The 22,252-nt window shown below is 39.0% G+C and overlaps 2 protein-coding genes and 1 long non-coding RNA gene across 53 annotated transcripts; 1 reads left to right on the top strand and 2 right to left on the bottom strand.

The window, feature by feature from the left end:
* Positions 1–243: 243 nt before the first annotated feature.
* Positions 244–13,135, bottom strand: LOC126982332 (THO complex subunit 3-like). Of its 2 annotated transcripts, XM_050834336.1 has the most exons (8): positions 13,035–13,135; positions 8,038–8,276; positions 6,882–7,038; positions 3,856–4,069; positions 3,365–3,526; positions 996–1,149; positions 396–503; positions 244–276 (listed from the first exon to the last, which is right to left on the bottom strand). In XM_050834336.1, the coding sequence occupies exons 2-7, from the start codon at positions 8,221–8,223 to the stop codon at positions 396–398; spliced, it is 981 nt and encodes a 326-aa protein (XP_050690293.1). In that variant the 5' UTR covers positions 8,224–8,276; positions 13,035–13,135; the 3' UTR covers positions 244–276. The 2 variants fall into 2 exon arrangements, with proteins under 2 accessions (XP_050690293.1, XP_050690292.1); XM_050834335.1 differs by having other exon boundaries at positions 244–503.
* A 1,245-nt stretch (positions 13,136–14,380) lies between these two features.
* Positions 14,381–18,430, bottom strand: LOC126982333 (uncharacterized). Its single transcript, XM_050834338.1, has 2 exons — positions 18,045–18,430; positions 14,381–15,408 (listed from the first exon to the last, which is right to left on the bottom strand). The coding sequence occupies exons 1-2, from the start codon at positions 18,082–18,084 to the stop codon at positions 14,987–14,989; spliced, it is 462 nt and encodes a 153-aa protein (XP_050690295.1). The 5' UTR covers positions 18,085–18,430; the 3' UTR covers positions 14,381–14,986.
* Positions 18,431–19,600: 1,170 nt separating this feature from the next.
* On the top strand, positions 19,601–21,469 carry LOC126982321 (uncharacterized). 50 transcript variants are annotated; one of them, XR_007735093.1, is made up of 3 exons: positions 19,601–20,115; positions 20,182–20,247; positions 20,520–21,469. It is a non-coding gene; the product is annotated as an uncharacterized LOC126982321 (long non-coding RNA). The 50 variants fall into 50 exon arrangements; XR_007735075.1 differs by having other exon boundaries at positions 20,454–21,469; XR_007735076.1 differs by having other exon boundaries at positions 20,385–21,469.
* Positions 21,470–22,252: the final 783 nt, after the last annotated feature.

Here is a 22,252-nt window from a genome sequence, read left to right as displayed (position 1 = left end):
TATCATATTCTTATTAAACATTTTTATTTGTATTCATCTGGGTTGTTGTAAATAGTAGTAATAATAAAATACAAAGCTTACATGACATTGAAATCCTGGCTTTTACTTTATTTCTTGTACTTCTGATTTCGGTGTGTGTGTGTGTGTGTGTGTGTGTGTGTGTGTGTGTGTGTGTAACTTAATGAACCTTATCTAATTAATCTAACCTTTACCTTTACCAGTGTTTATGTGTGTGTGCATGCCTGTGTGTGTGTGTGTGTGTGTGTGTGTGTGTGTGTGTGTGTGTGTGCAACTTAATGAACCTTATCTAATTAATCTAACCTTTACCTTTACCAGTGTTTATGTGTGTGTGCATGCCTGTGTGTGTGTGTGTGTGTGTGTGTGTGTGTGTGTGTCTATGTACGGTCGCCCAGCCCCCAGAGCTTCACTGTGCCAGCGTCGCGGTCACGGTCGCGGTCGTCTTTGTCGTCACACGCATAGGCCAGCAGGAAGTGTTTGGGGTGCTGCCGAGGGAGAGAGAGAAATAGTTGGATATAGACGGTTAGTTTGTTAGTTAGTAAATAAGCAAGAGGGGAAGGGGAAGGGTGGATAGAGAGAGGTAGAAGGGTAAAGAATGAAGGTAAGAAAGGTATACGAGTTAGTTACTTAAGAAGATAGTTAGTTGGTTAGTTAGTAAGTTGATAATACGGATGGTTAATTAGTAAGATAGTAAGTCAGACAGAGGGACAAGTAGATACATAGATAAAAAAAATAAGTACTAGGCAGATAAGAGAAAAATCAGAAGAAAACAATAAAAAATAACAAAAACAATGAAAATAACATTAATAAACAAATAAAAAAGAAAAAAAAACAATGAAAAATGAAAACAATAACAATAAATAAATGAAAAATGAAAATAATGACAATAAATGAATAAAAAACAAACCACAATGAAAAAAATAAAAATAAAAATAAAAATAAATAAATAAAAATCCCCAAGCCATGTCCACACTCACCCATTCCAGCGTGAAGGTCGGGTAGGCCACGCTGATATGGGCGACCTGCTCCCCCGTCTCCACATGGGCCACGTCAATAGCCTGGTCCTCACTCCCAGACGCCAGGAGCTGCCCGTCGCTCGAAAAACTCAGAGTCCGAACCGGCCACTCCAGCCTGGGGGGACAGATGAGTATGGGTGAGTAATGGGAGGTGGAAATGTGAGTATATATAAAAGAAAGAAAGAATGGGATAACAAGAGTGGATAGAGAGAGGTAGAAGGGTAAAGAATGAAGGCAAGAAATGTGGAAGATAAGTAACAGAGATGAAGGTAAAGGTTAGGTAATGATTAAGAGATTCTGTACGGCACTGTAGTTCGATGACGTGTCTGTAGTTTTTGGGTTACACTGTAGGAGTAGAGGGTGTAGGTGTGTGTGTGTGTGTGTGACTGAAGAAGGTTATAGAATGGGGGATAATGAAGGGGGTAGGAAAGAAGGGGGAGATGGGTGAACAGAGGAACAGGTAGAAATGAATGGGGGTATAGGACAAGAAAACCAGGTGAACACAAGAACATTACTAGTCTCCAGGTGAAAAAAAAGAGGGTTATAGAATGGGGAATAATGAAGGAGATAGGAAAGAAGGGGAGGGATGGGTGAACAGAGGAACAGGCTGAGATGTATGGGGGTATAGGACAAGAAAACAAGGTGAACAGGAAACCAGGTGGACACAAAAACATTACTAGACTCCAGGTGAAAAAAAGAGGGTATAGAATGGGAGATGATGAAAGGGGATGAGAAAGAAGGGGAAGGAAAAATAAATAGAGAAACAGGTAGAAATATATGGGGGTATAGGACAAGAAAACAAGGTAGACACAAAAACATTACTAGACTCCAGGTGAAACAAAAAGCAGGGCATAGAATGGGAGATGATGAAAGGGGATGAGAAAGAAGGGGAGGGAAAAATAAATAGAGAAACAGGTAGAAATATATGGGGGTATAGGACAAGAAAACAAGGTAGACACAAAAACATTACTGACTTCAGGTAAAAAAAGAAGGGTATAGAATGGGAGATGATGAAAGGGGATGAGAAAGAAGAGGAAGGAAAAATAAATAGAGAAACAGGTAGAAATATATGGGGGTATAGGACAAGAAAACAAGGTAGACACAAAAACATTACTGACTCCAGGTAAAAAAAGAAGGGTATAGAATGGGAGATGATGAAAGGGGATGAGAAAGAAGGGGAGGGAAAAATAAATAGAGAAACAGGTAGAAATATATGGAGGTATAGGACAAGAAAACAAGGTAGACACAAAAACATTACTGACTTCAGGTAAAAAAAGAAGGGTATAGAACGGGAGATGATGAAAGGGGATGAGAAAGAAGGGGAGGGAAAAATAAATAGAGAAGCAGGTAGAAATATATGGAGGTATAGGACAAGAAAACCAGGTAGACACAAAAACATTACTAGACTCCAGGTAAAAAAAGAAGGGTATAGAATGGGAGATGATGATAGGGGATGAGAAAGAAGGGGAGGGAAAGATAAATAGAGAAACAGGTAGAAATATATGGGGGTATAGGACAAGAAAACAAGGTAGACACAAAAACATTACTAGACTCCAGGTAAAAAAAGAAGGGTATAGAATGGGAGATGATGAAAGGGGATGAGAAAGAAGGGGAGGGAAAAATAAATAGAGAAACAGGTAGAAATATATGGGGGTATAGGACAAGAAAACAAGGTAGACACAAAACATTACTAGACTCCAGGTAAAAAAGAAGGGTATAGAATGGGAGATGATGAAAGGGGATGAGAAAGAAGGGGAGGGAAAAATAAATAGAGAAACAGGTAGAAATATATGGGGGTATAGGACAAGAAAACAAGGTAGACACAAAAACATTACTAGACTCCAGGTAAAAAAAGAAGGGTATAGAATGGGAGATGATGAAAGGGGATGAGAAAGAAGGGGAGGGAAAAATAAATAGAGAAACAGGTAGAAATATATGGGGGTATAGGACAAGAAAACAAGGTAGACACAAAAACATTACTGACTTCAGGTGAAACAAAAAGAAGGGCATAGAATGGGAGATGATGAAAGGGGATGAGAAAGAAGGGGAGGGAAAAATAAATAGAGAAACAGGTAGAAATATATGGGGGTATAGGACAAGAAAACAAGGTAGACACAAAAACATTACTGACTCCAGGTAAAAAAAGAAGGGTATAGAATGGGAGATGATGAAAGGGGATGAGAAAGAAGGGGAGGGAAAAATAAATAGAGAAACAGGTAGAAATATATGGGGGTATAGGACAAGAAAACAAGGTAGACACAAAAACATTACTGACTCCAGGTAAAAAAATAAATAATAAATAAAAAAATACAACACACACACACACACACCTGGGCAGTGTTCGTTTGCAGTACAGCTCCTGCACGTCCCAGATGGAGACCAGCGCATCGGCGGAGCCCGTGGCGAAGTAGCGTCCCTGCGGCTCAAACTTGATGCAGATGCAGTTCCCGGGGTGGGCGTGGATGGAGTGGGCCAGCTCCATCTCGGGGTAACTGTAGGGGGGATGGGGGGTTAGATAAGTGCGACTATTACTACTACTACTTTTTCTACTGCGACTATCACTTATAAATATGAATGTAGTCTTTGCTGAGAACAATTACTATTACAACTAAAACTACTACTACTACTACTATTACAACTCATACTCCTATTACTACTGCTACTACAATCACTTCTACATTTTCTTTTTTTTTCATTGCCCTTCATCTGCTTCCAGTGTAAAAAAGCCTAGATAAAGATGAGTAAATATATAATAGCTAGATAAACATATGAGTAAATATATAAGTAAATACATTAATAAATAAATAATACCCTCACTTACTTGTATATGTGTATGTAGCCCTGGCCACTCTGCGCGTTGGTGAGGTAGAAGAGGTCATTGGTGTTGTTCCAGGAGAGCTCGTTGACCTCAAACTTGAACTGCTGCTCGTGACGGATCTTCTGACTGCGGACGTCGATGAAGGAGACCAGGTCCTCCTTGTTGCCCACGGCGATGGTGTGGCCGTCCGGTGACCACGTGATGTTGATGTTCTCGCCTGGGGGGAGATGGGAAAGCGAAAGGGCTGAGATTATTTTTTATTTATTTATTTATTTTTTTTACAGCTCCTGAAATTGACCTGTCTTTCGGCCGCTCCTCTAACTCTTTTTAGGAGCAGTGAGTAGCAGGCTTTTTTTTCATATTTGTTTCCTTTTTTTTATGCCCTTGAACTGACTCCATTGATGTAAAAAAAAAAAAATAAAAAAAAAAAAAAAATAAGGATACAGCTCAAGGGCAACAAAAAAAAAAAAAAAAAAAAAAAAAAAAAAAGCCCGCTAATCGCTGTTTCCACAAAGAGAAAAGTAACAAGTGGCCAAAAGAGAGGTCAATTTTGGGAGTAGTAGTAGTAGTAGTAGTAGTTTTAGTTGTAATAGTAATAGTTCTCAACAAAGACTGCATTCATATTTATAAGTGATAGTCAAAGAAGAAGAAGTAGCAGTAGTAGTAGTAGTAGTAGTAGTAGTAGTAATAGTCGTACTTAACCCCCGCCCCCCCCCCCCTCCCCAGTCTTGATACACTTGATAGTTAGTTTATTTATTTATTTTTGCCGTGTTAGTGGATGTTATTTTTTTTGTATGTTGTTTGGTTTGGCATTGCAGAGAAGGGGTGAGGTTATTTATTTTTTTTTACCTTAGTGATTATAAAGATGTTAGGCCTGTTGTTTGGTTTGGCATTGCAGAGAAGGGGTGAGGTTATTTATTTTTTTTTACCTTAGTGATTATAAAGATGTTAGGTCTGTTGTTTGGTTTGGCATTGCAGAGAAGGGGGTGAGTTTTTTTTATATTTTTTTACCTTAGTGATTATAAAGATGTTAGGTCTGTTGTTTGGTTTGGCATTGCAGAGAAGGGGGTGAGTTTTTTTTATATTTTTTTACCTTAGTGATTATAAAGATGTTAGGTCTGTTGTTTGGTTTGGCATTGCAGAGAAGGGGGTGAGTTTTTTTTATATTTTTTTACCTTAGTGATTATAAAGATGTTAGGTCTGTTGTTCGGTTTGGCATTGCAGAGAAGGGGGTGAGGTTATTTTTTTATCTTTTTTTACCTTAGCGATTATAAATGTTAGGTCTGTTGTTTGGTTTGGAGTTGCAGAGAAGGGGGTGAGGTTATTTTTTTATCTTTTTTTACCTTAGTGATTATAAATGTTAGGTCTGTTGTTTGGTTTGGAGTTGCAGAGAAGGGGATGAGTTTTTTTTTATCTTTTTTTACCTTAGTGATTATAAATGTTAGGTCTGTTGTTTGGTTTGGGATTGCAGAGAAGGGGGTGAGGTTATTTTTTTTAATTTTTTACCTTAGTGATTATAAAGATGTTAGGTCTGTTGTTTGGTTTGGCATTGCAGAGAAGGGGGTGAGGTTATTTTTTTATATTTTTTTACCTTAGTGATTATAAAAATGTTAGGTCTGTTGTTTGGTTTGGCATTGCAGAGAAGGGGGTGAGGTTATTTTTTAATTTTTTTTTACCTTAGTGATTATAAAGATGTTAGGTCTGTTGTTTGGTTTGGGATTGCAGAGAAGGGGGTGAGGTTATTTTTTTATCTTTTTTTACCTTAGTGATTATAAAGATGTTAGGTCTGTTGTTTGGTTTGGCATTGCAGAGAAGGGGGTGAGGTTATTTTTTAATTTTTTTTTACCTTAGTGATTATAAAGATGTTAGGTCTGTTGTTTGGTTTGGCATTGCAGAGAAGGGGGTGAGGTTATTTATTTTTATTTTTTTACCTTAGTGATTATAAAGATGTTAGGTCTGTTGTTTGGTTTGGAGTTGCAGAGAAGGGGGTGAGGTTATTTATTTTTATTTTTTTACCTTAGTGATTATAAATGTTAGGTCTGTTGTTTGGTTTGGAGTTGCAGAGAAGGGGATGAGTTTTTTTTTATATTTTTTTACTTTGGTGATTATAAATGTTAGGTCTGTTGTTTGGTTTGGAGTTGCAGAGAAGGGGGTGAGGTTATTTATTTTTATTTTTTTACCTTAGTGATTATAAAGATGTTAGGTCTGTTGTTTGGTTTGGAGTTGCAGAGAAGGGGGTGAGTTTTTTTATATTTTTTTACCTTAGTGATTATAAAAATGTTAGGTCTGTTGTTTGGTTTGGCATTGCAGAGAAGGGGGTGAGGTTATTTTTTTATCTTTTTTTACCTTAGTGATTTTAAAGATGTTAGGTCTGTTGTTTGGTTTGGGATTGCAGAGAAGGGGGTGAGGTTATTTTTTATCTTTTTTTACCTTAGTGATTATAAATGTTAGGTCTGTTGTTTGGTTTGGCATTGCAGAGAAGGGGATGAGTTTTTTTTTTATATTTTTTTACCTTAGTGATTATAAAGATGTTAGGCCTAAGTGAGTGAGTGGTGGAAGGGAAGGGGCTCACATACACACACATGAACACACACACACACAAAAAAAAAAAAAATCAGTGGTATAGAGGATGTTAAAAATAATTATATAAAATGAAAGAAAGTTGGAAAGTTTCGTTTAGTCAGCGCAACATCTGTGGTCATATGACGGAGAGAGACAGGAGGGGAAGGAATTATAGGAGACGGGAACAGATCCCAGGAGACGGAACACAACCCCTGATTAATACCTGGTACCTATTCACTGCTGGGTGGACAGGGGCATAGGGTATCGGAAAAGCCGCCCAAATTTTTCCACATATATTAAAAACCCATTTAAACAAACATATATGAATGCACAAAACAGATAGAGACAGAACGAGACTGAAAGATAGAGAAAAAATAAAGAAAAGCTAATGAAAATGAATAAAAAGAAGCCAAATACTCTAATAAACAAACCCATAGCTACCCCGCCATACTCCCAAACTGACGCACCTTTCGTGGTAATGGTTGCGGAACACTTGTGGGTGCGTGTGTCCCATATCCGCACTGTCTTGTCCCCGCTGGCCGAAGTGAGCTGCTCGGAGTGTGTGGGATGCCAACACAACTGGTCCACACTGTCGCCATGTCCCTTGTAGGTGTAGTCCTTCCGCTGTGGGTGTGAAGCAATGTTGCCAGATTGCCGTACTCCGCCTCCTATGTTTGTCAATTTCAGACCCCAAAAACTGCCTTCATATATGGTTATCGTTTAAATGGTTAATTATTGGTGTTCTTTTGCAGTAGTTGTGGGTCAGAAAGCAGTAAATAGGCGGCTCTGAGTACGATAATCTGGCAACGCTGGTGTGAAGGGGAGGAACAGCGTAAATAAAAGGGAGAAAGGGTTAGTATGTGTGTAGATGTTGGTTATTCACAGGGAGAAATAGGTGCAGTAGGAGGAGGAGGAGGAAGAGGAAAGAGTGAGGGTAGAATAAGCAGAATAAGAGGAAGGTAGAGTTAGTTTTGTGTGAGGCTTTGTTAATAGTGGAAACAGGAATAGAAAGAGGAAGAAGAGGAAGAGGATGAAGAGGGAAATATGAGGGTAGAATAAGTGGAAGAGGAGGGAGGTAGAGTTAGTTTTGTGTGTGGTTTTATTATTAGTAGAAACACGAATAGAAAGAAGAACGATAGGAAGAGGAAGAAGAGGAAGAAGAGCATAGTGTGAGGGTAGAATAAGGAGAATAGGAGGAAGGTAGAGAAAGAAGAAGAGCAAGAACAAGACAAATGAGAAGAATGAGAAGAATATGAAAAAGAAGAGGAAGAAGAAGAAAAAGAAGAAAATAAGAACGTTAGACAAAGAAGAACAAAAACAAGACAAACAAGAGGAATAAGTAGAATATGAAAAAAAGAAGAAAAAGAAGAATGTGAAAAAGAAGAGGAAGAAGAAGAAAAGGAAGAAAAATAGCCAAATAAAAATAAAAACATTAGACAAAGAAGAAGAACAAGACAAGAAGAATAAAAGAATGTGAAAAAGAAGAAAAAAATAAAAATAAAATAAAATAAATAAATAATAAAAAAATAAAAATGTTAGACAAAGAAGAAGAATATGAAAAACAAGAAGGAAAAGAAAAAGAAGAAAAACAGCCACAACAACACCCCCCGCCGAGGCCCTCACCAGAGTGTCGCGATGTCCGTCGAACACAAAGATGGTCACACACTTGTCGTAGGAGCCGGAGGCGAGGCGGCGGCCGTCAGCGTTCCAGCCGATGGTGTGGACCTTAGAGTTGTGGCCCACGTACTCCTTCTGCTTGTTGTGTGTCTCAAAGTAGCTCCGCATCTCCTCCAGGTAAGACGTCCCCATGGCTGCCGGCTGCTATGGGGTCTGGGCGGAGCTGAGGTCTTGTTAGGTTAGGTCTGAGGGGAGGAAACGATAATATATTTTTTTTAATGGTAAACGAAGCAACTCAAGGGAAGAAAATGACCAAAAACAAACAAACAAACAAACAAACAAACACTAGCCCTGCTCCTATAAAAAAAAGTAGAGAAGAATGGTCAAAAGAGAGGTCAAAAGAGGGGTCAGAAGGGGTTAAAAGAGGTCAGACTTCAGAGGTTTTCTTATATTTCTTTGATTTATGGTCTGGGGTCATGTTGGGTTAGGTCTGAGGGGGAAAAATATATACGATTAGTTCTTTATTTTTGTTATATTTTTGGTCTGGGGTCTTGGTCAGTCTGTGGTCTTGTTAGGTTAGGTCTGAGGGGGAGAAATATATATGATTATTTCTTTATTTTTGTTTTATTTCTGGTCTGGGGTCTTGTTAGGTTAGGTCTGAGGGGAAAAATATATATGATTAGTTCTTTATTTTTGTTATGTATCTGGTCTGGGGTCTCGGTCAGTCTGTGGTCTTGTTAGGTTAGGTCTGAGGGGAAAAACGCATACGATTAGTTCTTTATTAGTTAGTAAGTTGATAATAAGGCTGGTTAATTAGTAAGATAGTACAGTATGGTATGTCAGACAGAGAGACATATAGATACATAGATAAAAAAAAAATAAATAAATAAATAAATAAATAAATAAATAAATAAAATAAAGTAGGCAGATAAGAGAAAAAAGAAGAAGAAACCTATAAATAAAATAACCAAAACTAAATAATAATAATGCTGAACAATAAAAATAATAATAAATAAAAAAGAAAAAAAAATGCATATGGTTAGTTTTTTATTAGTTTTATTGGGTAAGATGATCATTTATATTCTCTTTCATCCTTCATACATAACCTTCATTTTTATTTCTCTTCTCTTATTTCCTGATTTTATCCTCTTCCTTCTATTTCTTACCTGTTGACTTCTCTCTCTCTCTCTCTCTCTCTCTCTCTCTCTCTCTCTCTCTCTCATCACAAACAAACCTATCTTCTCTGCCTCACTTCCTGTCCTTATCAATGACGTCTGTTCCTTGCTCCACATCCTCCACCCAAGACAAACTACACGAAAAACAAAGAAAAACTACGCTGATAACTTTTACATTATTATTATTATGTAACAACAGAAGAGCATTTGGTTATGCAAGAAATGAGATATCCGAGCATAAATAGATCACATGAGAAAACACAGTAAAGCAAGCGAGGTTAGTCGGTTAAGATTCGTTTTAGTACCGCGCCAGTATTTCATTACCTAGTACCTTATGAAACATCACTAGCTCTTCATATATCTTTTCTACAAATGTTCAACAATCATGGAAACGCTTTCAAAATCCAATTCAAGGACTATTTTTTTTATTGTTGAAAAAGTGTAGCCTCCTCTGGCGGCGGAGGTCCAGCCAGTGTTGCGAAAAATACCTGCTCACAGAAATAAGTCGCATATGTGGGGGTGAGGGTCCGGGGGGGGGCAGCAGCAGCCCCCTTTGGTTAGAAGAGGGGTCGAGGGGGGTGAAGTCCTCCCATTAGCTGTCAGGTCATAAAGTTTGGTTGGAGTGGCTTAAATATGCTCACCCACCCAAAAACCCTGATTTCCCACGGGTCCCCCAAGTTGAGCCTCTCTGAGAGCTATTTTGCGGCTGTGGCGGTGGGCCCACAAAAGGCATTGAAAAGTTAATCTTTTAGTCATTTCCGGAAAAAAATACTACCTCCATGATACACAGCATTATATTTTGTCCAGAAATAAGCAGTCAGCATTTCAAAATTAGTGACGTCATTAAAACGAATCTTTACCGGTTTATCAATATAAACTTAACCCCATCATGATATTCCTTCTGTATTTATTCTCCTCCTTTGTCTACACTGACTGACTACTTTTTACCCCTGCCAGTATAGTTATATGATACTAAATAAGGCCATACTGGTACACACAGATCTATATTTAAACAGAGACAGGTAAAAACAGTCAGTTCCCAACACATCATCTCTTTTATCTCCTCTCCCTCTTTATCTACGGCTATCTACTATTAATTAACACTTCCGGTATATAGAGTTTTGAGACACTGACCAAATCGGACAATTTACAGTTTCACCCAACCAACGATTTTCTTTCGTGGTTCATGTTTTTCTGGTGATAAATGTAGTGACTTGCATGATTTTGTATCTCATATCCATTGCAAATGTCTACTTTTTGAGTTATGCCTCTTTTCAAGTTATGCCTATCTACTACTAATTAACCCTTCCAGATTAGTTTTAAGACACTAATTAAATCCATACAGGTAAACACAGGTAATGTATATACTTACACAATAACAGGTAAAAACAAATGGTCACTTCATCCTTCCAAAGAAAATCCCCTTCACAAAATCCCTCATATTTCCTCTCCCTCTTAACCTGTGCCTATCTACTACTAATTAACCTTTCCAGTATAGTTTTAAGACACTAATTAAATCCATACAGGTAAACACAGGTAAGGTATATACTTACACAATAACAGGTAAAAACAAATGGTCACTTCATCCTTCCAAAGAAAATCCCCTTCACAAAATCCCTCATATTTCCTTTCCCTCTTTACCTGTGCCTATCTACTACTAATTAACCTTTCCAGTATAGTTTTTAGACACTAATTAAATCCCTACAGGTAAAGACAGGTAAGGTATATACTTACACAATAACAGGTAAAAACAGTCACTTCATCCTTCCAAAGAAAATCCCCTTCATAAAATCCCTCATATTTCCTCTCCCTCTTTACCTGTGCCTATCTACTACTATTTAACCCTTCCAGTATAGTTTTAAGACACTAATTAAATCCATACAGGTAAACACAGGTAAGGTATATACTTACACAATAACAGGTAAAAACAAATGGTCACTTCATCCTTCCAAAGAAAATCCCCTTCACAAAATCCCTCATATTTCCTCTCCCTCTTTACCTGTGCCTATCTACTACTAATTAACCTTTCCAGTATAGTTTGAACACACTAACTAATGCCATGCAGATACACACAAACCTATACATACACAGAATAAGGTAAAAACAAATGCTCACTCCATCCATCGTAAGCAAATACCCCATCACAGAATCCCTTACATCTCCTCTCCCTCTTTATCTATGCCTATCTACTACTAATAAACCTTTCCAGTATAGCTTTAAGACACTAATTAAGGCCATACAGTTACACAAAAATCTATACTTACACAGAAAAAGGTAAAAAGAGATGGTCGCTCCCTCAATCATAAGCAAAGGTCCCATCACAGAATCACTTGTATCTTCTCTCCTTCTTTATCTATGCCTATCTACTACTAATAAACCTTTCCAGTATAGCTTTAAGACACTAATTAAGGCCATACAGTTACACAAAAATCTATACTTACACAGAAAAAGGTAAAACGAGATGGTCGCTCCCTCTATCATAAGCAAAGGTCCCATCACAGAATCACTTGTATCTTCTCTCCTTCTTTATCAACGCCTATCTCCTACTAAGCAACCTTTCAAGTAAAGTTTTAAGACACTAATTAAGGCCATACAGCTACACACAATTATATACTTACACAGAAAAAGGTAAAAAGAGATGGTCGCTCCCTCTATCATAAGCAAAAGCCCCGTCACAAAATCCCTCATATCTCCTCCCCTTCTTTGTCTACTCTTATCTAGTAGCAATTAACCTTTTAAGTATAGTTTTAAGACACTAATTAAGGCCATACAGGTGCACACAGGTATATACTTACAGAGAAACAGGTAAAAACAAATGGTCACTCCCTCTATCGTAACCAAAAGCCCCGTCACGGAATCCCTTACATCTCCCCCCCTCTTTATCTACACTTATCTAGTAGCAATTAACCTTTACAATATAGTTTTAAGACACTAATTAACCCGTGTGCGTCGGGTGACGGGAATTACTTACAGAAAAGCGTCAGGTGGCAGGAGTTCCCTCCATCCGAAGCAAGCACGCTTGGCCACAAATAGCACCTCTTCCCAACATCATATCTATGCCGTGCTGCGACGTAGACACTTCAAATTTATTTAATCGTGGAGAGGAAGGATTGGCGATGAAAAAACAATATAAATTATTATGTTTTCGTTTGAAATTGCCACACGGGGCATTGATGAAAGACACCTATTTTACAAAATCTATCAGCACCGCCCGCTCGGTGCGAGGACGACAATAGTCCTCTAGCCCGAAGCTTATGGGTTAAGGGCATACAGCTGCACACAGGTATGTACTTACAGAAAAACAGGTGAAAACAGATGGTCACTCCCTCTATCGTAAGCAAAGGCCCCGTCACAAAATCCCTCATATCTCCTCCCCCTCTTTATCTACCCCTATCTACTACTGATAAACCTTTTCCAGTATAGCTATAAGACACTAATTAAGGCCATGCAGGTGCACATTGGTATATACTTACAGAGAAACAGGTAAAAACAGATGGTCACTCCCTCTATCGCAAGCAAAGGCCCCGTCACAAAATCCCTCATATCTCCTCCCCCTCTTTATCTACCCCTATCTACTACTGATAAACCTTTTCCAGTATAGCTATAAGACACTAATTAAGGCCATGCAGGTGCACATTGGTATATACTTACAGAGAAACAGGTAAAAACAAACGGTCACTTCCTCCCTTGTAAGCAAATACCCCATAACAAAATCCTTCATAGCTCTTCCCCCTCTTTGTCTACGCTTATCTAGTAGCAATTAACCTTTTCAGTATAGTTTTAAGACACTAATTAAGGCCATACAGGTGCACATGGGTATAAACTTACAGAAAAACAGGTAAAAAACAGACGCTCCACACAGGCAGCCACGCGCCGCCTTCCACATGTAAACAAATAGCAACCACGAGCCTAAGAGGTTTTAATAATTCACTAACTTATTTTTTTGTTTTATAGCTTTATTTTACATGGTTTTAATTTTTTTTTGGCAATTAAGGAGACCTGTATTTTTTTCTCAGTATGAAAGTTGACTTCTATAATATAAACTTTTTTTTTTGGTATTTCGTTGGGGACAAAACTTATTTGTCACATTTTTTTTTCTTTTTACTTATTACGTTTTCTTTTCGTGTATATCGTTCTCTTTTCATCCATTGATCTCCAGTTTGACTTTTTTTCTTGTTACTCCCTCTCCTTACAGTATGGCAAAGTCCCCCCTTCAAGATTTACAATATGGCAAAGTCCCCCTTGAACTTAAAATATGCCTACAAAGACTAAAAATATAATAAAGTCCCCCATACAAGGCCGTACAATGTGGCAAATTCCCCCAACAATAACTTAAAATATGGCAAAGTTCCCTCTTTAAAACTTAAAATGTGTACAAAGACTCGCAATATAATGACGTACCCCATACAAGGCATTACAATATGGCAATCAAAGTTCCCCTACAAGAACTTACAATTATGGCAAAGTCACCCCTTAATGATTTACAGTGGCAAAATCACCCTACAAGGCCTTAAAATATGGCAAAGTCCCCCCTTAAAAAACCTATAATATGGCAAAGTCCCCCTACAATAACTTACAATATGGCAAAGCCCCCCCTTAAAAATTTACAATATGGCAAAGTCCCCCTACAATAACTTACAATATGGCAAAGCCCCTCCTTAAAAACTCACAATATGGTAAAGTCCCCCCTTAAAGAACCTATAATATGGCAAAGTCCCCCTACAAGACCTTACACTATGGCAACCCCCTTAAAAACTTGCACATGGCAAAGTCCCCCTACAAGGCCTTACAATATGGCAAAGCCCCCCCTTAAAACTTACAATATGGCAAAGTCCCCCTACAAGACCTTACAATATGGCAAAGACCCCCTAAGGCCTTACAATATGGCAAAGCCCCCCCTTAAAAAAACTCAAACTATAGCAAAGTCCCACTACAAGGACTTACAATATGGCAAAGCCCCCCCTTAAAACTTACAATATGGCAACCCCCCCTTTAAAAACTTACAATATGGCAAAGTCCCCCTACAAGGCCTTACAATATGGCAAAGTCCCCCTACAAGGCCTTACAATATGGCAAGGCCCCCCCTTCAAACTGCCACGATGGTAAAGTCCCCCTACAAGACCTTACAATATGGCAAAGCCCCCCTACAAGGCCTTACAATATGGCAAAGCCCCCCCTTAAAACTTACAATATGGCAAAGTCCCCCTACAAGACCTTACAATATGGCAAAGTCCCCTACAAGGCCTTACAATATGGCAAAGCCCCCCCTTAAAAAAACTCATACTATAGCAAAGTCCCCCTACAAGGCCTTACAATATGGCAAAGTCCCCCTACAAGGCCTTACAATATGGCAAAGTCCCCCTACAAGGCCTTACAATATGGCAAAGTCCCCCTACAAGGCCTTACAATATGGCAAAGTCCCCCTACAAGGCCTTACAATATGGCAAAGCCCCCCCTTAAAAAAACTCACGCTATAGCAAAGTCCCCCTACAAGGCCTTACAATATGGCAAAGTCCCCCTACAAGGCCTTACAATATGGCAAAGTCCCCCCTTAAAAAAACTCATACTATAGCAAAGTCCCCCTACAAGGCCTTACAATATAGCAAAGTCCCCCTACAAGGCCTTACAATATGGCAAAGTCCCCCTACAAGGCCTTACAATATGGCAAAGTCCCCCCTTAAAAAAACTCATACTATAGCAAAGTCCCCCTACAAGGCCTTACAATATGGCAAAGTCCCCCTACAAGGCCTTACAATATGGCAAAGTCCCCCGTGAAAAGACTAACCATATGACAAATCCAATTCCTCAATCCCGTAGAGGCTGTTAACACTATCATAGCTGACCAAATTCGGGGCTGGGGAGTTACTGGGGAGCATGGGGAGGGCTGGGGGCGGCGAAGAAGAGGTCGAGGTCTGCTGGATAACACTAATTTGACTCCTTGTTAGATATGGCGTGAAGGGAGCTGGGGGCTGATTCTGACTAACTGTTCCTTGTGGTAGACTTCTCTGGGGATTCACTGGGGGACTGGTGACGCGCTGGGGGGCTTGCCTGCGTCCCTCTGTCTCCTGGGGGTTCTGCTGGGGTCTAAGGGACTTGATTTTGGGACTTCTGATGTAGAGTAAGAGCCCGGAGGAGAAGGTAGCGAGGATGAGGATGCAGAGAGCTGGGATGCTGAGGGCCAGGCAGAGGATAGGCTTGTCATCTGTAGGGGAGAATTTACATAGATTTACATAGATGCTGAGGGCTAGGCAGAAGATATAAGCTTGTCATCTGTAGGGGAGGATTTACATAGGTTTACATAGATGCTGAGGGCCAAGCAGAAGATATAGGTTTGTCATCTGTAGGGGAGAATTTACATAGGTTTACATAGATGCTGAGGGCCAGGCAGAGGATAGGCTTGTCATCTGTAGGGGAGAATTTACATAGGTTTACATAGATGCTGAGGGCTAGGCAGAAGATATAAGCTTGTCATCTGTAGGGGAGAATTTACATAGGTTTACATAGATGCTGAGGGCTAGGCAGAGGATAGGCTTGTCATCTGTAGGGGAGAATTTACATAGGTTTACATAGATGCTGAGGGCCAAGCAAAAGATATAGGCTTGTCATCTGTAGGGGAGAATTTACATAGATTTACATAGATGCTGAGGGCTAGGCAGTGGATAGGCTTGTCATCTGAAGGGAGAATTTACATAGGTTTACATAGATGCTGAAGGCCAGGCAGAGGATAGGCTTGTCATCTGTAGGGGAGAATTTACATAGGTTTACATAGATGCTGAGGGCCAGGCAGAGGATAGGCTTGTCATCTGTAGGGGAGAATTTACATAGGTTTACATAGATGCTGAGGGCCAGGCAGAGGATAGGCTTGTCATCTGTAGGGGAGAATTTACATAGGTTTACATAGATGCTGAGGACCAAGCAGAAGATATAGGCTTGTCATCTGTAGGGGAGAATTTACATAGGTTTACATAGATGCTGAGAACCAAGCAGAAGATATAGGCTTGTCATCTGTAGGGGAGAATTTACATAGGTTTACATAGATGCTGAGGGCTAGGCAGAGGATATAGGCTTAATTGTCATCTGTGGGGAGAATTTACATAGATTTACATAGATGCTGAGGGAGAGGCAGAGGATAGGCTTGTCATCTGTAGGGGAGAATTTACATAGGTTTACATACATGCTGAGATCGAGGGGCGTAGAAGAGGGAGAGGAAGCTAAAAGAGAAGGAAGACAAGGAATAAAGAAGGAAGGATGAGAGTGAGGGAAAGAAAAGGGAGTGATAAGAGGAATAGGAGAAAGGAGGAAAGAGAAATAAGAAAAAAGGAAGAAAGGGAAAGAAAGGGGATAAAGGAAAGGAGAGGAAAGATGAGGAAGAGAGGGATGGTAAGAGAAAAAGAGGAGGAAAGTGAAAGAAGAAAAGGAAATAAGAATGAAGGAAAATAAAGAGGGGGTGAAGGATAGGAGAGGAGAGATGAGGGTGAGAGGAAAAAAGGGAAATAAGAAGAAAGTAAAGAAAGGATGGAAAGAGAGGGAAAAAGGAGGGAAGGATGAAGGTTTGAGGGATGTTGAGAGGAAGAAGGGAAGAGAGAAAAAAAAGAGAAAGAGAGAATGGAAAGGAAAGTGAATGGAGGATAGAGATGATGATGAGAGGAAGAAAGGGAATGAGGAGGAAAGAAAGAATGGAAAGAAAGGGAAAGGGGAAGAAAGGGAATGAGGAAAAAGAGAAAAAAAGAGAAGGGAAAGGAAAGGTGAATGGAGGATAGAGAGATGATGAGAGGAAGAAAGGGAATGAGAAGGAAAGAAAGAATGGAAAGCAGAAAGAAGAGAAAGAAAGGGAAAGGGGAAGAAAGGGAATGAGGAAAAAGAGAAAAAAAGAGAAGGGAAAGGAAAGGTGAATGGAGGATAGAGAGAAGATGATGAGAGGAAGAAAGGGAATGAGAAGGAAAGAAAGAATGGAAAGCAGAAAGAAGAGAAAGAAGGGGAAAGAGGAAGAAAGGGAATGAGGAAAAAGAGAAAGAGAGAGAATGGAAAGAAAGGGAAAGAAAAGGTGAATGGAGAGGAAGAAAGGGAATGAGGAGGAAGGAGAAGGGAAAGTAGAAAGGGAAAGAAAGAAGAAAGGGAGAGAAGGGGAAAGGGGAAGAAAGGGAATGAGAGAAAAGAGAAAGAGAGAGGGAAAAGAAAGGGAAAGAAAAGGTGGAGAGGAAGAAAGAGAAGGGAAAGAAAAAAGGGAGAGAAGGGGAAAGGGAATGAGGAAAAAGAGAAAGAGAGAGAAGGGAAAGATAGGGAAAGAAAAGGAGAATGGAGAGGAAGAAAGGGAATGAGGAGGAAAGAGAAGGGAAAGTAGAAAGGGAAAGAAAGAAGGAAGGGAGAGAAGGGGAAAGGGGAAGAAAGGGAATGAGGAAAAAGAGAAAGAGAGAGAAGGGAAAGATAGGGAAAGAAAAGGTGAATGGAGAGGAAGAAAGAGAAGGGAAAGAAAAAAGGGAGAGAAGGGGAAAGGGAATGAGAAAAAAGAAAAAGAGAGAGAAGGGAAAGATAGGGAAAGGAAAGGTGAATGGAGGATTGAGATGATTTTTTTTATAAGTGAAAGATGAATGGAGGATAGAGATGATCTTTTTTTATAAGTGAAAGATGAATGGAGGATAGAGATGATCTTTTTTTATAAGTGAAAGATGAATGGAGGATAGAGATGATCTTTTTTTATAAGTGAAAGATGAATGGAGGATAGAGATGATCTTTTTTTATAAGTGAAAGATGAATGGAGGATAGAGATGATCTTTTTTTATAAGTGAAAGATGAATGGAGGATAGAGATGATCTTTTTTTTACCTCAAATTAAACATACCTTGGCAGAAGCAACACATACACAGCGATTCACACGTCATCTTCTGAACCCCAAGCAGAAGCGATCTCAAGGCTCCCAACACCGTACATAGACTGCCCCTGAGATTGGCACTATACGAGGCTTTCTTCTCTCTCCAGGCACTGTGTAGGCACCCGTATGACACCCTCGGCACTGCGGCAGAATGTGAGAGGCCTAGATATTGGAGGCGTGATGGTGGCGGAAGTAAATAGAAGGACAAAAGGAAGGAAAAAACAAGATTGATAAGAAGGAGGATGTAGGGATGGAACCTCTCTCTCTCTCTCTCTCTCTTGATATCTGTTTTATGGTGAAATTTAATGATGTCAGAGAGAGAGAGAGAGAGAGAGAGAGAGAGAGAGAGAGAGAGAGAGAGAGAGAGAGAGAGCATTTCTACCATATCCGAGAGTGTATTGGGAAAAAAAGAAAAGAAAAATAGTAATAGGAGTAGTAGTAGTAGTAGTAGTAGTAGTAGTAGTAGTAGTTGGAGAAATTAAAAGTAAAAAAGAAAAAAAAATTGTACATAGAAAAAAGAAAGAAAAAAAAAAGAAAAGAAAATAACTGATAATAAAAACAATAAAACAACCTCATCTTCCCTAAAAAAAAAAAAAAAAATAAAAAAAAAATAAATAAATAAATAAAATAAATAAATAAGTAATAAAAACAAGAATATACAGAGCAATCAAAGGCCAGAACATCAAGTAACATTTTATTTTTTATCATATTTTCTTATTATTTATTTTATTCACCAAGTACGTATTTGCGATGATCCGTGTCCGTGTGTAAGGTAAGGGTGTGCGACAGGCCGTCCTCACAGGGAAAATAATAATAACAATAATAATAATAATAATAATAATAATAATAATAATAATAATAATAATAATAATAATAATAATAATAATAATGATAATAATGATAATAATAATAATGATAATAATAATGATAATAATAATAATGATGATGACAATAATAATGAGTTTCCATCGTCTCAGCTTAAAAAATAAACACACAAAAAAAACAGGAAAAAAATAAAGAAAAAAAAAACACCACTGTCCATTTACACACACAAACACACACACACACACATGAAAATAAGTTCCAGTTCACTGTATTATTTTTTTTCTTCCTTATATTTGTCCTACACACTCGCTTTCCTGTTTTCTTCCTTTCTTTCTAAATCAGTTCCTTTCTGTATTTTCCTTTTCAGCCACTAATCTCAGCAAAGCGTCACAGCCCGTTGCCACGCTTCGCTAAATAACAATAATAATAATGAAAAAAATAATAGTAGTAATAGCCCAGTTAGCCTCAGAGGGTTTACGTAAATTACACTTCTTTTAGCACTTATAAACTACTATGCCTACAACTTAGCATCAGTTTAAGCCTCAGGGATGACGGGTAATGCCAAGCGCGTGTTTTTCCTAGACGCATTTTTAACTTAACTCCCGTATTCTCAGACGTTTCGGGGCTCACAAGAACACCTACATTCAATAAAGCTTTCGTTGAGGTTAAGTTGTTGAGTGAAGTATTTCCATGGGTAGTTTTATGAGCCTGGTGATAGTTTGACAAGGCTTTCATAGAGGTTGCTGTGTTAGTATTTCCATGGGTAGTTTTATGAGCCTAGTGACAGTTTGACAAGGCTTTCACTGAGGTTGTGTTAGTATTTCCATGGGTAGTTTAATGAGCCTAGTGATAGTTTGACAAGGCTTTCATAGAGGTTGTTGTGTTAGTATTTCCATGGGTAGTTTAATGAGCCTAGTGATAGTTTGACAAGGCTTTCATAGAGGTTGTTGTGTTAGTATTTCCATGGGTAGTGTTATGAGCCTAGTGATAGTTTGACAAGGCTTTCATTGAGGTTGTGTTAGTATTTCCATGGGTAGTTTTATGAGCCTAGTGATAGTTTGACAAGGCTTTCATAGAGGTTGTTGTGTTAGTATTTCCATGGGTAGTTTTATGAGCCTAGTGATAGTTTGACAAGGCTTTCATAGAGGTTGTTGTGTTAGTATTTCCATGGGTAGTGTTATGAGCCTAGTGAGAGTTTGACAAGGCTTTCATTGAGGTTGTGTTAGTATTTCCATGGGTAGTGTTATGAGCCTAGTGAGAGTTTGACAAGGCTTTCATTGAGGTTGTGTTAGTATTTCCATGGGTAGTTTTATGAGCCTAGTGATAGTTTGACAAGGCTTTCATAGAGGTAGTTGTGTTAGTATTTCCATGGGTAGTGTTATGAGCCTAGTGATAGTTTGACAAGGCTTTCATTGAGGTTGTGTTAGTACATTTCCATGGGTAGTTTTATGAGCCTGGTGATAGTCTGACAAAGCTTTCATAGAGGTTGCTGTGTTAGTATTTCCATGGGTAGTTTTATGAGCCTAGTGACAGTTTGACAAGGCTTTCACTGAGGTTGTGTTAGTATTTCCATGGGTAGTTTAATGAGCCTAGTGATAGTTTGACAAGGCTTTCATTGAGGTTGTGTTAGTATTTCCATGGGTAGTTTAATGAGCCTAGTGATAGTTTGACAAGGCTTTCATTGAGGTTGTGTTAGTATTTCCATGGGTAGTTTTATGAGCCTAGTGACAGTTTGACAAGGCTTTCATTGAGGTTGTGTTAGTATTTCCATGGGTAGTTTTATGAGCCTAGTGACAGTTTGACAAGGCTTTCACTGAGGTTGTGTTAGTATTTCCATGGGTAGTTTTATGAGCCTAGTGACAGTTTAACAAAGCTTTCATAGAGGTTGTTGTGTTAGTATTTCCATGGGTAGTTTTATGAGCCTAGTGATAGTTTGACAAAGCTTTCATAGAGGTTGTTGTGTTAGCATTTCCAGGGGTAGTTTTATGAGCCTAGTGATAGTTTGACAAGGCTTTCATAGAGGTTGTGTTAGTATTTCCATGGGTAGTTTAATGAGCCTAGTGATAGTTTGACAAGGCTTTCATTGAGGTTGTGTCAGTACATTTCCATGGGTAGTTTTATGAGCCTAGTGACAGTTTGACAAGGCTTTCATTGAGGTTGTTGTGTTAGTATTTCCATGGGTAGTTTTATGAGCCTAGTGACAGTTTGACAAGGCTTTCATTGAGGTTGCTGTGTTAGTATTTCCATGGGTAGTTTAATGAGCCTAGTGATAATTTGACAAGGCTTTCATTGAGGTTGTGTTAGAACATTTCCATGGGTAGTTTTATGAGCCTAGTGATAGTTTGACAAGGCTTCTGCACCATGATTACGAAAAAACACTTATGAGAACCCGACTACCCTCCTTTGTGGCCTTCGGAAATACTTGTTGTGGAGGCCGAAAGCATCTGAGAACACGGGTCTTAATCTTTGTGTTGTGTTAGCCTCAAGTGGTGGTGGAGTTAGGGTGAAGCGGATGTGGTGATGCGGAGGTTATACACACTTGGTGGTGAATGGGTGTGGTGATGGTGAGGTTAGAAAAGTGGAAGTTACGAGTTAATGGTGAAGTTCGGACAGAGTTGAAGTTATGAATGGATGGTGAAGTTATGAGTTAGTGGTGAGTTCAGAGTAGTTTATGGTGTAGACAGAGGAGTGGAAGTTATAGAATGGTGAAGTTACAAGTTAATGGTGAAGTTCGGACAGAGTTGAATTTGTGAACGGATGGTGAAGTTATGAGTTAGTGATGAGTCAGAGTAGATAATGGTGTAAACAGAGGAGTGGAAGTTACAGAATGGTGAAGTTACAAGTTAATGGTGAAGTTCGGACAGAGGAGTTGAAGTTACGAACGGATGGTGAAGTTACGACATAGTGATGAGTTCAGAGTAGTTAGTGGTGTAGACAGTGGAGTGGAAGTTATGAACGGATGGTGAAGTTATGAGTTAGTGATGGGTTCAGAGTAGTTGATGGTGTAGACAGTGGAGTGGAAGTTACAGAATGGTGAAGTTTGGACAGAGGAGTTGAAGTTATGAATGTATGGTGAAGTTATGAGTTAGTGATAAGTTCAGAGTAGTTGATGGTGTAGACAGTGGAGTGGAAGCTACAGAATGGTGAAGTTTGGACAGAGGAGTTGAAGTTATGAATGGATGGTGAAGTTATGAGTTAGTGGTGAGTTCAGAGTAGTTAGTGGTGTAGACAGTGGAGTGGAAGTTACAGAATGGTGAAGTTTGGACAGAGGAGTTGAAGTTATGAATGGATGGTGAAGGTATGAGTTAGTGATAAGTTCAGAGTAGTTAATGGTGTAGACAGTGGAGTGGAAG

The sequence above is a fragment of the Eriocheir sinensis genome, chromosome 50 (genome assembly GCF_024679095.1).
Source record: "Eriocheir sinensis breed Jianghai 21 chromosome 50, ASM2467909v1, whole genome shotgun sequence".
Lineage (NCBI taxonomy): Eukaryota > Metazoa > Arthropoda > Malacostraca > Decapoda > Varunidae > Eriocheir > Eriocheir sinensis.
Note: the sequence above shows the minus strand (reverse complement) of the source record. Positions and strands in the feature narration are given on the sequence as shown.

Bases quoted from the DNA above. Each gene is read 5' to 3' on its own strand.
- LOC126982333 (XM_050834338.1), bottom strand. From the start codon at position 18,084: ATGACGTGTGAATCGCTGTGTATGTGTTGCTTCTGCCAAG. The intron at 15,409-18,044 runs GTATGTTTAATT...TCTCCCCTACAG, and splicing joins TATGTGTTGCTTCTGCCAAG to ATGACAAGCCTATCCTCTGC.
- LOC126982332 (XM_050834335.1), bottom strand. From the start codon at position 8,223: ATGGGGACGTCTTACCTGGAGGAGATGCGGAGCTACTTTGAGACACAC. The intron at 3,527-3,855 runs GTAAGTGAGGGT...TCCCCCCTACAG, and splicing joins GGCTACATACACATATACAA to TTACCCCGAGATGGAGCTGG. The intron at 504-995 runs GTGAGTGTGGAC...CTCCCTCGGCAG, and splicing joins CGACCTTCACGCTGGAATGG to CACCCCAAACACTTCCTGCT.